The sequence below is a fragment of the Dicentrarchus labrax genome, unplaced genomic scaffold (genome assembly GCF_905237075.1).
Source record: "Dicentrarchus labrax unplaced genomic scaffold, dlabrax2021, whole genome shotgun sequence".
Lineage (NCBI taxonomy): Eukaryota > Metazoa > Chordata > Actinopteri > Moronidae > Dicentrarchus > Dicentrarchus labrax.
The window spans coordinates 11,803,380-11,819,960 of NW_026136711.1; the positions used below are offsets into that span (position 1 = coordinate 11,803,380).

General features: G+C 41.7%; 1 protein-coding gene across 1 annotated transcript in view; it reads right to left on the minus strand.

Moving 5' to 3' along the window:
- The window catches only part of LOC127372371 (nuclear receptor coactivator 3-like), a 31,171-nt gene that overhangs the window by 11,903 nt on the left and 2,687 nt on the right, over positions 1-16,581 (minus strand). Inside the window, 3 exon segments of the mRNA XM_051416010.1 lie at positions 297-457; positions 682-786; positions 2,935-3,002. Coding sequence (XP_051271970.1) covers positions 297-457; positions 682-767 — 247 coding nt within the window. The 5' untranslated portion in view covers positions 768-786; positions 2,935-3,002.

A 16,581-nucleotide genomic window follows, 5' to 3' on the forward strand; every position in this document is an offset into this window, starting at 1 on the left:
CTGACAGCCTTGAGCCATGACCAGCAAAGCATTGGTCTCAATTACTGGTGTTCATTTACCCCCAGCAATACAAACAGCCAAAGTGGCTGTCGGTCTGAAGCAGCCTGGCCATGAACCAAACACACCACTTCATCACTGCCATCGTCTGTCCTGCAGCAGGGTACTTGACAAGATTCAACTGAACTTTATTCACTGTCTAGCCCCCAAACAAATACAGAAAAAGACTAATTATGTTTCATATGTGACCTTGTTTTCGACCAGGAGTGTATGTGTGTAATTTGCACATGTGGCGGTACCTTGCTCTTTGATTTGTCTGATCTGTCTCACGGTTTCCTTGAGAATGGCACATTTGTCAGGCTTGACGTTGAAGCTGTCGATGTTGGAGAGGTTGGCAGAGATGAGCTCAGCCAGCTCTTCGATGTACTTGCTCTCCTGTTCCCTCCGACGCTTGTCACACCTGCCGGGGCGCCAAAGGGATTAGACATGTTTCCATGACAACCTCACCTCCCCATGCACCCGTCCGTATGCAGGACATACGGCCGTGCCTCAGATGCTTCAGATTCAGTTTCTGCTTTACGTGAGGCATGGGGAAAGGAAGTGACCTCACGCTCTTGCTGACATTCCCACCAAAAACATCAGGATTAGTATGTGATCGACACTTAACAGAGTTACAGCACTCACCCTAAGCCTGGCGTGTCGCAGGTGGACAGTTTACGTTTGCGGTCGGAGCACAGCGGCTCCAACAAGTTGTCTCCTACACCACTCATCTTCAGCGCATATCAGCACCTGAAAGCACACACATAATATATACATGTATACACACACACACACACACAAGCAGTACAGCATTATCAGAGTGAATGAACTGAGAGCGTGCTTTTATACACTCATATGTGTGGTACAATCAAATCAAAGGATAAGTGTGTATTGGAAAGCTGTCCTTTCTCACTCACAGTACACTCAAAAATGATGCCAAATTCAAGCAAACATTGAAAACTCTCAAAGCTACTGATGTTATAAATGAAGTGACTTCTAAGGGAAGAGTAGATTGTAGATTCCTACAGATTTATGAGGGTACACTATCAAGTTAGTAAAGCAGCCTTGGTTCCTGCTTAGTGCTTGATGGCAGTGAAATCTCATCTGTTCCACTGCGAGGAGCGACTGATGATGATGTAGTGATTTGGAGCCTCAGGGGAGATGGGTCATCCTGCGTTCAGCCAGCCTGCCCGCTAGAATGATACCACTCTGCTAACAGCGGCAACACACGTACACTCAAACCGTTTCCAGTACACTTACATGTTCAGGCATGTCGCACCACAGTCTGTAAGAGAGATTAGTGCTAGTTGCTACTGTCCCAGCAAGGCACATATTCACCAGCCTGCCTCTTTGTCTAACTGCCTGGGACTGCATGAGCAAAATAATACACACTGCTTGGGCTTGTGGAGCCAAGAAAAAATCCAGACGAGGCTCCACAGCACATTTCAGGGACTAGTAAAAATGATCCCCCTTCCGCATTCTCTTTACTCTGCATTCTCCATACTAGGCTACATCCGTTCTTTCTTCCAATAGATTTTAACTGCTGTTTCCCCCCATACCATCCAAAGACAACCCCTTCTCTCCCTCCCTCCCTCCCTCCCTGGGTGTAGCAGTACTGGACTGGGGACCCTGCCCTTGTTTTCTTGCTCTGGCATTGCCCTGTGTCTGACCCCCTCAGAGTTCATGTTAGAGGAAACCTCTGTACCCAGCCTCTAAGGTCACTGCTCTTTCCTATTCCCACCCAGAGACACACACAAAGCTGTAGCGTGCGGCTGTACAACCAAGATTGTTCTACTACAACCATATCCTGGACTTTGTGTCTGCATGTGTGTATGTGCACACACAAGCACTCTTAAACAGAGTGAGCTCATTCCAGAGTGGAAAAGTGTAGAACGGATGGGAGCCATTATGCAACTCCTGCTCCGCAACTGCAGGCTAGGACATGCAGCCCAGTCACCCACCACCCACTACTACTACTACAAGAAGAGCACCAAGTCTCAGACGCAGACTCTGCGCCATAAATCTGCATCGCATGCTTCTTGTCTGTCTACCTTTCACCACCCCTCTCTAAATCTGCCTGTCCTGCTCCGGCTGTGACTCTCACTGCCCTCCCTTCTCTCTTTCTTCCTTCCTTCCTGGTTTCTGTCCTAAGGCTCACCTCTGCAGCAGTGGAGAAAGATGACATCAGCCCTCAGTCAGCCTCACATCCTGAAACAGACAAACAGCAGAGCTGGGGGCTGCTGGGGGTCTTTCTGAAAACAAGGAATCCATAGTGGTGTAGAACAGTTTCTACTCTGCTCATGGAGAAGAAATGCTGAAAACCTGAGTAAATGTAAACAGATTTCAATGGGGAATCTCAATTTTCTTGAAAAAATAGGTTTTTTTTGTTACATAAAACTGCACCAAAACAACTATGTTCTCATGGGATTCAGACAACAGCACGGCACTATTTACTGCTCTTTTCATGTTCACAATAGTATGTTTCACTAGTTCACTCACATTGACATTTTGCACTTTCTGACTGGAATCTGAAAACTGACAACCCAAGTAGACAACTTCTCTACAACAGAAAGAGAAATTGTGAACTGCAGCCCACCAAAACCACAGATCATCTCAACAGGCCTGGCAGTATGCCACTGACCTGAATCAGCTTCATTTGACAATGTGAAACTTGCTCAGGGACAAGATATGTTGCACAAACCATCAGGTACATAAACAGCAGCTGTCAACATGAGAAATACAACATCTCATAGAGAAAAATGAAATGGTCTGAATCTTTAATGGATTGTCCACCTGTGTGTGTGTGTGTGTGTGTGTGTGTGTGTGTGTGTGTGTGTGTGTGTGTGTGTGTGTGTGTGTGTGTGTGTGTTTGTTTCTCTGCATACACAACATGCTCACCTTGACCAGAACAAGCCCCAGTCAAGCTCCATCCAGGGTCTAGCGTCGCTTCAATGTCTCAACATCTCCTGAAAGCAGAAAGAGAAGATAAAATGGTCATGAACTGTGGGGGTATGTTAACGTCTGGATGTTTCAACATGGCTTCATAATGGCACTGCTCTGCTGCTTCCTACAAAAATATCATGAGCTCTTTACATGTTTTGCTTTTACATAAATTCATGGGAAAATCTGATTTCTAAAATTGCACAGGAAGCCACAGCAGATAGCATCCTGTTTGCGTCCTCCCCTCAGCCCGTTCCACTGCGTCATCACTTCCCTTTCCTGGAAATGTGGCCACTCATCCACCATATTTACATATTCTGTTTATCAGTCTGGTTCCCTGCTGTCCTGGTTCCTACTCACACCTTGTATGATTTCTGCTGGCCATCAGAGACTTTCCAAAGCTGAAAATACCCTAATTCTCACAAAAGGTCAGGACATTTCTTAATCATATGGTTTCAAACAATGAATTTAAACTCTGATTTATCAAAGACCTTTCATCACTGTGAACACAACTAACCAGATAGTGTTTTAAGAAGCTACTGAGCATGTCACCTTTCTCTCCTTACGATATTCAATGTTTATACTACTTTGAGAAACATTTGACACTACACATGTGCTAGTAAGGATTCTGTCAAAGCTTTCATAACCTTCAGTACTTTGCAGTATTATTCATAATCACAGTAGAGAAGGCCCTCTGGGGTTGTGTGTTTTCTCATCAGAGAAATTGGATAAGCTTTCATTAAAGCAACAGAAATTAATCTTTTTTGCTGGTCACCAACATCTGTGTACAGTTCTTCCATTTGAAAATAGCAGCAACAATATTACACTCAGATGTAATAACTTTTTGTTTGCTTAGGATTTTTCTAGCCACATTTTCATAGCAAAAAGGGACCTGTCATGGGGTCCTAACACAACAACTATGGAGGACCTGGTCTTCAGTGTTTTGCTCCTAACCCTACTGCCATAGATAAGCCTGTCAGATGTTCTATCCTTCATGAAATCTAACAATAATTTACATATTATGTGACTTTAAGAAGAATTAAAAGTCAATTTGACTCTTGCACAACTGGTGTTCTGTAAGGACATGCTAAATTAAAATAACAGCTAAAAGAAAATATAAAAAAACATTGATTTGATAAATGTTTTAACTCCAAAAAAAAACTGTCTCCGGTCAGGTTTAGTCTGATTAATTATGGATCTAACTCAAAAGGCAGTAGTTACATGCATGCAACATATTCTATGTGTGTGTGTGTGTGATCCTCCACCACAGCCAACTGATCACATCAGTCCTAAACGCTGTGCTGCTACTGAGCTAATGCTGCAGCTGAATAATTTAACACAGAGAAAGAGAGAAAAGCGTTCCCTTTCTGTCAACTGTCCAAACACAGTTTAATCATTCTGAGTCGACACCAAAACAACAAATCAACCATTCACAGAAACTGAAAGAGAATTTCTGGCGTTTTAGTTTTAATGCATCCTGACCTCTCACACATGTCCATTACTTTTGTTAAACTTTGTTCATCCCTGTGTTTTCTATCCTTGTTTACTGACATAGGTACAAACACAGATCACACATGCATTAGAAACTTCTGAAAGTAAAATGTAATTCAAAGCAGGAGATATAAGCACTCCTATGAATATGGACTGCAAAGGGAGGAGGAGTCAAGGCAGATTGAGTAGAATAAAGAGGGAGAGGAGGAGGAGGAGGGGAACAGGGAGGGGGAGGGGAGAAGAGAGGAGACACAGCTCACTGAAATAAATAGTGTTGGGTATCAGAACAATTTAGACACAGAAACATTTCTTGTGAAAAGTAGACATAAGAGGCACCTTCTGCTCAGAAGAATTTACAGCAGAGAAGTATACGGTAGAGCAAGTTGGTGTGGTAGCAGATAATCCAATTGTGTCCTGTAAATTAAACTGCTAATGTAATGAATAAATATAAATAAGCTTTTTATTGTGTTTATAACGAACTGACTGATAAGTGACACTGAAATATTGCTTATGTTTTGAGGTTGGCAGTATGCACTCAAAACCTCACTGTTATAATGAACCTAAGATATTGAAATCAGTTTCTAATATAGCATGATGTAATTGCCTACTAATGCACTTTAAATATGGGTCGACTATACTCTCAATTGTTAGTTCAACAGTTAAATGTAAAAGTATACAGTACAGTATTTCTCAACATGAAACACATCAATGATGACACTGCTTCTTTTAAAGGACTGATTGAGCTTTGACAGTAAATTTGCTAGTTTGTCTGGTCAGCAGTGACTGTAGGCATCGAAGGGACAGACACAACTCCTTGTACAACAAACCACATTGACTGTGAGGGGTTTTGCTTCCTCATATCTTCATCAAAACTAACTAGTCAACATTGCAATCACTCCCATACCAATCATGTGTTACAGGACAAGTATTTAAATGTTACCAGAGACATAATTAAACAAAGGGTTGCATGTCTCAAAGCTCTCGTATCACACATGACTTCACTCTGAGTAAGTGAAGGGAGTGTATCTCCAAAGACATTGGCTATCTGATTCTTGTGTTCATCTGACACACACAGGTCTCATTTAAAGCCATTTCAGCAATTCTGCAGCCTCAGTGAATGACTGGGGAGTTGGGGAGATACAAACATGCAAGGCAACTAACATTAGCTAGCAAATTAGTTGACTTGTTGCACTAAAAAGGCACGTGCAGCAGATTTTTTAAGACTCTTGCTTAGTGGATAGCTATGACAGGTCTTTTTGCAATCAGATTCTAACTTTCTACATATCAAAGAACAGCAGTCCTCAGTAAATTAAACATGTCTAAAGGGACTATATGAGGAAATATAAGCAAGAGAGCCAAACACCCTTGTGGATTTCTAAACAATCTATTCTCTTTAAGATATGACAGAAGAAGATGAGCTGTATTCTGTACCAACTTTACATTTGTCGCCTCACCTCGCTCATTAAACACCAACTCGTAACGGTGTTAACTGACCGTCTATTTTGTGTGTGGTGTTTTTTTCGGCCGTGACCAAAGTCAGTAGCTGGTGCTGGAGAGCGAGGTGAGCCTGTGTCTGCTCTCACTGGCTGTAGCTTGTTGAATGGCGCAAGATATATAGCCTACTAGATATTTTCAGGCGTCTAAGGAATCGATAAGCCCTCTGACTGCGTCCTGAAACAGTTCACACATAGCGATCGTCCTGATAGGAGCAAGCTGATGTGGGGGCATTTGCGGCAATCTCCACAATACGTGATTTTAGCCCTGATTTCCCACTCGCTGACCATTTATGAGTTTCTCACCATTCATAAACTTGGTAGCGAATAACTTTTTAAATAAATTTTTCTGCACCCTGTAGTATAAATGCATTTCAGTTAGTATTGTAAAAAATAAAATCCATTTCAATGCACACGCACACACACACACACACACACACACACACACACACACACACACACACACACACACACACACACACACACACACACAGTAGCAGGCTAGAATGGCAGCAGTGTCAGTCAGTCAGTTAGGACGAGAATAGTGAGGAGGACATTCCTGCTCGGCCTGAAATAAAGCCTGCAATCTGAGCTCCCTGAGAGAATGAGTGGCAGGCCCAACAATAAACACTAGCCTACCCAAAACAAAGATCAGACAAAATGGGGCACACATACACACAATTAAAAGACCCCCAGAAACACACCCAAAGCACATGTTCTCAAACTGTCTTTATTACAGCTGTGTGGTGGTTTGAGGGTGTGGGGCAAAAACACTGTAAAATACTGAAAAAATATTGTGAACTTTCTTTTCAAAATCAAGGCTGGACATGAAAATCATTACTTCAGTACACTCACACTCTCTCACACACACACACACACACACACACAAAGGTAATAAAACAACAAAAGGTGTCTACTTGAGTTTGGGACATCAAGAGCAAAAAGGAAACAAAAGGACACAATGACTTCCTGTTTTTCTTCAAAGAACTTCTCCACCTCCTGCTCAGCATACAACCAGCTATATACTGGATTAAGTGCAATTGGAGCTCACACCAACCCAAGCCTCAATGTCTCCATTCAACAACAATTTCTGAGTAATTATAAAGCCACGTTTTGCTGAATCCAAATGTCTGCCCTATGTACAAAGAAAGAATGAAAAACCATTTGGAGACCTAAATAGACAGTTGTAATGTGAGCTCTCTCTTTATGCAATAGGATGGGTTGCCTTTATAACTGGTTTGATGTATATTAGGCTGAGGAATGCGATGTACAACCCACTAGTTGTAATTTTGTGAAACACTGTCCATGAGTAGTTAACAAGGAGCAGTTTCTGGAGCTTGTTAACAACATTCAACCAAATTAACCGAGTGCAACTAACTTAATCTAAACATATCACCACCTTTTCACAATGGAGTCATGAGTCTGGTGTAATATGAAAGGGGAATACTGTAATGCTGTGCCCCCATTTGGCCTTGGAAGTAGGTTAGTGTTGTAGATAGCAAGCTGTCAGACCCAGCTCCAAGGCCACAACAAAGTGAGGGAAATAAACATGGTTGTCAAGAGAAGTAAAATAATTACAAGCTAGTTCACACATGCTACATTAATATCTGAATTTAGAGCAGGCAAACACATTGTTAAAGCACATTTTCGCTTGTGTTTTCAGAAAAAAGCAGTGATCGGACAATCAGGCGAGGGGTTAAGCAAAGGGTCATTAGCAATTCGTCTTTCTTTAGGTCATCTCTTCAGTGAGCCAGCTAATGGTGAGATATGTGACAGATGTGCATGCACCGAAAGTACTGAGCCCTTCTGGGCCTCAGCAAGGAAAAAAGAACAAGGAATCAACTAAATCGAAATCGAAGGGCCATTACAGCAAATAATGTTGTTTGTCGTAACAAACTTCCATCTGTTTGGCATATGATAGTGCCAATATACATTACTATCCCAGGTCTATATGGGTTAATGTTATATTTAGTTTTCCATCATCCTTAAACAATGGCAAATATTATTTCAGTTACTTTTATTGTCTTTTTCATTACACAGCTTTACTAAGTTAAGAGTTAAGGACATTTTCTTTGACTATTAAGTGGCTTACCAGTCACCAGAAATCATTGTGTGGAGGGACCGCGTCGCAATTGCCGGCCTGTTAAAGGGCACTACTATGTCTGAGAAGGAAGCTGCTGATGTTATTAATATGTATTTCATTTGTGAGCTTTGTGGATGGCAAAGAATAGTGCATTTGGTGATGCATTCCAGTACAGTGGGAAATTTGAGTTCCTGTAAGAAATGATTCTGGTTGTTTGTCATTTTCTGTGTCAACAATGATAGCAAATGCTGGTTAATATATATATATATATATATATATATATATATATATATATATATATTATATATAACTTTTCTATACCTCTTAATCAGTCGAAATGCAAAGGTCATGTATCAGAATAGTTTTTCAGTAGGAAAAAATCTCTATTTCTGAACCTACTTTCCTGAAGTCAATTTTTACTTGCCCTCATACAGATTGATACAGTTATCAAATAACACCCGAGACCCTCTTAGCTTCCATGCAAGTGAGAGTCTGTCGGCTCTTGTTACAGCACAGTAAAGTTTTTTAGAAACATGTCGTGCTTTTGAAAAACAACCCTATTTTACCAGCCTTGATCTCAAACTTATAGCACTCTGCATAGTAGTAGTAAACTAAATTCCAGGATAAAATGTTCGCTTGCGTTTCGGCACACAAACTTTGTCTTGCATTTGCAACTCTCAACAGAGATAAGAAGGAAGCAAGATTGTTCCCTCCTTAGCTACTTCACTATCGTTCAATCCTCATGGTTGAGCCAAGATCCATCTATGACATCTGGGGATTCCCCTTAATTTTGAGGGAAGATAACTTCCAGAAGCAAACATAAAATATAGACATTAAATATAGTCTTGAATGCACCCTTGTTGTTGAAAATGGCTTATTAGCTGTTTTTCTGCCAATATTACATATGATTTTAATGAAACATGGACAACGGGGATTAAACTGGAGCCACAGGGTTTGATGGCAAGATGGAGAATGCTGCCACACAATGAGATTCAGGGATGGGGATAAGGATGCAGAGGACATATGTCAAGCATGTGTGTACAAGTGTGGATTTTGAAAAAAGCAAAGCTGTAAATTGTTCAGAGAGAAAGCCTCCATTTAGGTGCCGAGGCAGCTGTGAAATTCCAGAAAGGCTTAAAACCCAGACAGAAAAAACACAGGCTATGTCCCTTCGTTTGTCTGTAGTGTGTCTGGCGGTAGAGCAAGATGTTTCTGTCTCTTTATTCCTCTGTACTTTTAATGTGAAGGTCCATTCAAACCAATGTCGTGTCTGAGTTGTGAATTTACAGTGCCAAAAATAACACAAAACCCAATTTCTGTTTTACCAAATTCATTCACTGAGATAAGTCTTTCAAATGAATATCCTCAACAAGCGTGACTGATTTAAAGTTAATATTAAAGTCACACAAGGCACAGTTCACAGTGGAATAAAGCGTACCTTTCAAAACCATAGCAGTGACGCAAATGTGAGAGAAGAGGACAGGAGGTGGAGTTGGGAAAGCCAACAGAAACACACCCTCACAGAAGCTTATTGGAGTTTGTGAAGCGTTTTAGAAAAGCATCAGTAAGAAGCCTCAGTCCTAAGGAATCCAACTTGAAGGTTCAATTTGATTGACCAATCAAAGCCTAAAATATAAGAAAAACGACATGTTTGTTTTTATAGGTCAGCTGTGTTCTATACATTTTCTAAATCTAATCACCTATGTTAAACATTAGCTTTGCAAAAATAAATTTGGGGTGAATTATCAATAAATCAAATGCTGCATGGCCCATCTGCAACTCATTTAAACTGACTGCAAAACAACATACTGTTGACGTAAATTATGTTAGAAATGTTCCCATAAAAGAAATTCACAAGGAAGAGCGCATAAAAAAGCAGTCGATGTATAACAACACAAAGCAGCTATTTGTCCTGGTGGCTTTTTCCTCAAACTAGTAGTGTACATGATGCCCATAGATGAATGTGGGGAGGGAGCAGAGGTAGTTCAAAGCAGAGAGAAACTGCCTTCATAGGATTGCTTTTTCTCCAAGAAAAAACATCCCCCACCCGCGCCTAGTGCACACAACACACACAGAGCTCAGGCTGTGTGTGCATCTCCCCATTTTTCTCACGCAAACTGCAACGTGTAGAAAAACCAGAGAAAATAAATGAAGGTGGAAACAAAGAGATGGCAGATTCCACTGTGTGTGCGTGTGTGTGTGTGTGTGTCTCTCACACATGCATCTCCTACAACTATCCATCATTAATACGGACAAAGAACAGAAACGAACAGCAAAGGACCCACGTGGGCACAGACTCAACCAGCTAACTCGTCGCATAGCACCACTGTTGGGCTGCATCTCCAACAACACCTTCATTTTGTATAAGCTTGACACGTTGGTGATAATGGTGAAGTGATAAGAGTGAGGACATCGTCTGACATCGCCCAGCAACCAAACAAGATGCAGGCAGCTGTGTGTCACACAAGGCTAATATTATGGAAATTAGTTCATTAATCAATGGCTAACCAGCCTTTTATCTGGAGAGCCAGAGCGCCAGGGCCTGATCAGCTGCCGCGCTGCCCTGTCTGATAACACACACATCTTCACTAGCAACTGATGTGGGTGGATGTAATAGGAGGAGAAATCTCATGTAGCCCGAGATAATTCAGTGTGAAGATATGTCAACCATTGTAAGAAGTTTTGGCAATATTTTGTAAAATGACCCCACGTTGATATAAAAACAGGCTATGCTTGTTTTTAACTTTTCTTTTCAGAAGCAGTGTTTGTGTACACGTTTCAACTGTGCCACTCCGTAAAAAACACATTTTCATTTTCAGACCGCAGCGCAGCGATTTTCTCTCTTCCCTTCCTCCCTCCCTCTTGCTCATGTGTCCTTCTCTCCTCCCTCCGCCCTCCCTCCTCCTCTCCCCACCGTCCCTGTTGGATTGGTGGAGTAAACACAGGAAGAGAGCGGGCTCTGTTCCACCACGCCAGAGCTGGGGCTGGGCGTTCCTGCAGAGCTCCTGCGCCGGGGTCAAAAGTTTACTGTGGTTTTCATTTCACCTTTCCTCAGCCAATCACAGCGCCACACTGCTGCGCCTGAACTCTGACCCCTGCAAAGAATTCCACTGAAAAGATGGTCTGACGCCAGTTTCACAACTGCACCCCCTCCCATCTCCCATTTTCCCCCTTACTACTCCTTTTCCTTTCTTTCAACTGGCCAGTTTCATGTGTTGACAGAGCCTAGATGAAAAAGATTCCAGAAATGAGGTACGAGGGGAAATGGAGAGCCGGAGCAGGACTGGGGATTTAATCCTCACAGCCATGCGTTCTTAGAAAATTGACATAAACGTAAGCAGCTATCAGTAGCTGCTTACGTTTATGTCCCGGGTGATGAACAGCTAACCATGGCAAAATAAAAAAACTAAATGACACAATTTACTTCAAAATCTGAGACTCTCAAGGATTATTTTACAGTCTGACACGTAAATTAGTTTACTTTGTATCAATCCCACAGAATTATGGATTATAAAAAAGACAGAAACCCAATCCCTGTGCACTTGATATGGTCTATTACTCTACTCTTTGGTTTCCCTTCTTCACTTTCCTTCATCTACGGTGCTTTACAGAGCCTGCCACACATTCTGCCCACCACATGCCGCTCAGTTCCAGGTTAACACTATTAAAAGTGTGTTTAAATGACTTATGAGGACAGGCGGGATACAGGGGTCACGAGGACCAAGTGTTGAAAGACAGACAGAGAAGGCAAATGGATGGGAGTGGGGGGGGGGAGAAACCAGAAGCTCTGCTGAGCTTGTATCACAACACTCAGGTTTACGAAGCAAAATCAGAGTTGCTCAATCTGACTGCACACATGTACACACACGCACACGCTGAGCCATAATCCAACTGTTGGTTTGTTTTTGTCTTGGTGACACTGCACTCTGTTCCCATCTGCTGAGTGATTATGTCTGCACTGCTAATCAAGTCCCTCACACTGTAAGGGAGCGGGGCAAAGGACAACACACGCTGGTCTCTGCTGCACACCGCTACTTAGTTTTTACTCACAAAAAGAAAGAAAAAAAAGTTCAAGGTCAATGTTCCTGTGGACTTACAAACTGCTGCAAGTGAAATCCAATTTGATGGGTTCAGAAAGCCTTTCAAACTGTCAAACTAAAAGTATGAACAAAAGAAAATATACTGCAGTCTGTTCATTTTGTGATGTCCTCATGAAAGAGCCTGTAATCCTCCTCCTTAGACTGGACTGCAATAGCGGTCAGACTAACAGACTAACAATGTTACACTTAGAGAGAGAGGTTATTCAAACTGGTGCTGGGACCCCATTGGGCCAGTGGTTGTATGGATTTTTCCTTACCATGGTGATAAAGCAACATATCCCCATGCTTTTGGTGGTGGTGGTGGGGGTGGGGGTAAAATCTTGATCACAATTAATAACACAGCCTCCATAAAACTTTGTCAGCAGCCTACTTATCTCACAGTCAGAGGAACTGGTCCATGTTGGACACATCCAATGCCAAGTATAAAAGCTTAACAGTAACGTGTAAGCACATGTTGTTTGTAGCACTGCCACATAATTTCATTAAACTGAATCATTTTGATCAAAATATTTACACCATCACATTTGTAGTAGGACATGGAAAATAAAGTATCTTTTTTCTTACAGGATGTCGACACAAAACCTCCATTCAACGATGTACATTTTTTAAGATGGTCTGCTCAAAGTGTAATGTAGATCCTCATGCCTTCAAGCCCATGTGTGAACTTCGCCATGATGATGGAATTGTTACTGTTGATTGCATACTGGCTGTGTGTATAGGACCTACATCCTGCTTATATGTGAAGCAAATAATACAGCATGTAGGCTGTAGTGCTCAAGTAGCAACAACCAGACATCCAAACACAACACCATAAATCTACTTGCAGTATGAAACATGTTTGGACTGGTTTGGACTACTTTTTTTCTTCATTTCAATTTTATGTAGATAAGGACTGGATTGGAAAATAATATTTAAGACATTCAATTATTGGATTAGCAAATATAACATTTTAAGAAATGGCTACACTTAAAGACCACTGTTTTGCACATTTCATGGCCACTGAAGAATGAGTACACAAGATTTTATTTAAAAATGCTGAAAACAGAATGTATAACTGAACCTGGTATCTTTTGCTGACATTCTTGTTGCACTACTTGGGATTACTTGGGATTATTTGCTTGTCTGTCAAAGGAAATTTATTGATATTGCTTACAAAACCATGTGGGTTGACTTCATCCACACTGCGCCAAAAGAGACTTATTTTGATCTGCCCCACTGACTTTGTTTTTGGCGGCCACAACGTTCAAAACTCTGCCATCTCTACTTAAAACCAAGTCATAAATCTCGTTAATGCTGTTTAATGCTAGTCACATGGAACAGGGTAGTAAAGACTGTTTGGTTGGTGCTAATTGAACAGGGACCTTTACTTCGCCTATTTTAGTCACACCAGTCATACAGAATCACTTGTTCCAGAGTGGCAATAGCAATCAGATGAACATATACGAGCAATGCAAGAAACAAGCCGAACGGAAATATGGTGATCACCAAAAGTAAAGCTATTTCCATACAAAATACTGGAGCGGACTAATGGCCAACCTTTGTGAGTGTCGTTTGCCATATAAACTACTGCATCGGTGCAGAGCCTGATGTGATGTGGCAATGTCAGGAGGCAAGTGTTGCCTCGGCTATTCTGGGGACAACGGTAAGCTCCGGAGCAGCAACCTTATGATTGGAGTGTTGCCGTAACGACAAGCCACATATACAGGGGTGACGTCATCAGGCACAGTGAAATGCAGTAATGGTGAAAGGAATATTTTCCACTTTATCCAGGAAGGAGGGGGAGAAAAAAATTGGCCCAATTAAGAAATGAGTATTGTTGGGAAAAAAAGGGGTAATAATAAATTATCTGACACATGCCTTGCCAGTGTTGACATGCTGTAGTAAGTCTGGAGACTTTAACGATGGCGTGGAAGTCTGTCATTCACAACTTGACTCTTTGAACTCGAGGCTGCAATAAAGTAGAAATCGCACTTACGGAAAATCCAAAATGCCTAATTTCTTTAATGAAAGGACCTTTTCAATTTCAGGTGAACTATAAGATAGACACTCTGTGCCATTACAATCCCCATTTGCATGTTCATAATATCCTGTTACATCTTGCAACTGCAGCACCATGCCAGCTGTAACTGCCTCTCAATCCAGACAGATGCAGAAACCCCACCCCACTGCCACATAAGTCCGACATCAAACTTTTTCATCTTGGAGATGTACAGAGGGAATGAAAAACAAAATATAAACAAATGAAATAACATTACAGGAGATGTTGAGAGCAGTAACGGTAAGCTTTGTTAAAATTTGGGGCGCAGAATCTGCACAGTTTGCAGTGGTTGACGACAAACTCCTTGTTGTTTAGGTTGCAAACTAACTGTTCTGCCTTTGCAATCACACCTTTTTCAATGCTTGTGTTTTGCTGAAGGCAGAGTATACGCGGGACAAGAAACTTAGAGATAGGGAGAAGATGGAGAGGGTCCATGCAGAAGTTGAGAAGTTCATCCAGAAATGACACTGTGTCTTTTCTTTTCCCTTCTTTACCAGCCTCTCTTTCTCCTTCTCTTTACACTGAATAACAGACAGGGAGAGCATCTGGTAGCAGTTATCTCACAAACCAAACTTTTTTTCACCCTTGCTGTCTCTCCCCCAAAGCACTTTTTATAAAAGGGGGCCCTAAACAAAACACAAACAAGGTCTTGCTAACATTTTACAATGGTAACAAAACTAGGCCAGGGAGCTACCCTCCCACTGGCTTGTTCAGGTGAACCCTTTTTACGAGCATTCTTCAGCTGGGGGAGCGAAAGTTAAAGGGGGAGTTGAAGTTAAAGAGGAAGGGCAAGGAGGGGAGGGGGGACAAAGCTCTTGGCACCCCCTTCCCTAATAAACTCCTGCCTTCGTCCAATCAGCGAGGACTACAGAGAGTGAACTGTTCCAAATCCTTGCTGGTTATAAACTGGAATTGGGTGCAATGATTGCTTCAGGCTGCCCGTTTGGCTTGTAGAAGTGTGCATGGCTCACATATGGCTCCGCTAGCCTAACACTTGGGTATTACCTCAGAGTTGAGGAAGAGGGAACCGAGGGGATGAATGAGATGCGACTTCAAATAGAGCGAGAGTGCAAACTGCACCGCTTGACTTGGGACTCAGCTGTCTGGATAGTGAATAAAAATCTGGTTTCAGCAGCTCTCATCTCATATTCTCAAACTCGCTTGTTTGGGGCGAAGTAGCTGTAAATATTTTAGCAGTGGAAACACGACTGTCTTGTTGAGCAGAGTTTTCTATATTTAGCTCTACATGTGTAGGCAGAAAAAGCAAACCTACCTGTTGAGTACTACCACAGTAACACACCAGTGCCCAGTATGTGCACATTAACAAAACACTAACACGGATCGCTGTCACTGCATGAGTGACCTTGAGATGTGGCGACTAAACAGGACGTTTTACACGGCTTGAAGCTGACCACAGGAAACTTTTGTATCCTTAAACTTCAGTTGTAAAACAGCCTACAAGGACAAGTCTCAATGGTGTAAGAGTAAAGCTACAGAGAATCCTGTACAACACCCTAACTTGACTTAGGAACAGGTCACAGTAAGTCCCATTAACACTGAAGAGATACTGAAAAATATACACGGTACTCTTTCCCTGACTTACAAATACTAGTTAAAAGTGATCAGTCAGAGGTAGCAGCTGTTTTTCTTGACTAACCCTACACTACCTGTACTGCTGCCTAACAAAAAGGTACGAAGACCCAGGAGTCATATTACAATTAGGGGAAACAATCAGGCTTTCCTTTCAGCTCTGCGTGTCATCAAGAGTCCTCACAGAGCCACTGCTCACTCACACAGCTGTTAATCTTAAATTGAACACATACCACATGAACGAGTGGCACTTACTCGAAATGAAACTTATTATCTCTGTCTCTTGGTCTCTCTTTAGGCACACAGGGTGACGAGACACTACAAGAATGCCATCTATTCAGACACCAGTGATACAAAAATGCAGCTTGACAAAGACAGATTAGAGACCGTTATCAAAAATTGGCACATTAACTAGACGTCCTCCTCCTTTTCTCTAAAACCACACACTGTTTAGAACCATATAGCAGAAATATTCAGACAATACAGTTAAACCAGGCGATCATGTAGCAAAATGAAAGTATATAGTACTAGCAGATGTTTTGAAATATTTGTCCTAAAAACATAAAAGTTTGAAGTTTTATCTTGGTAGTGTTCAAAAGCTCAACAGGAGGAATGAATCTAGAGATGCACAGATACAACTTTTATTCAGACCCACGTACAAGTGCTTACATTTGGGTACTGGCCCATACAATATACTTAATAATACCATTCTAGATCTAACAATGACACAGAAAACATGTTTTATTCTCACTTGTGTTAAATGAGCAACTCTTCACCCCTCCTCTTGACAATTTAGCAGAGCATAGTCTG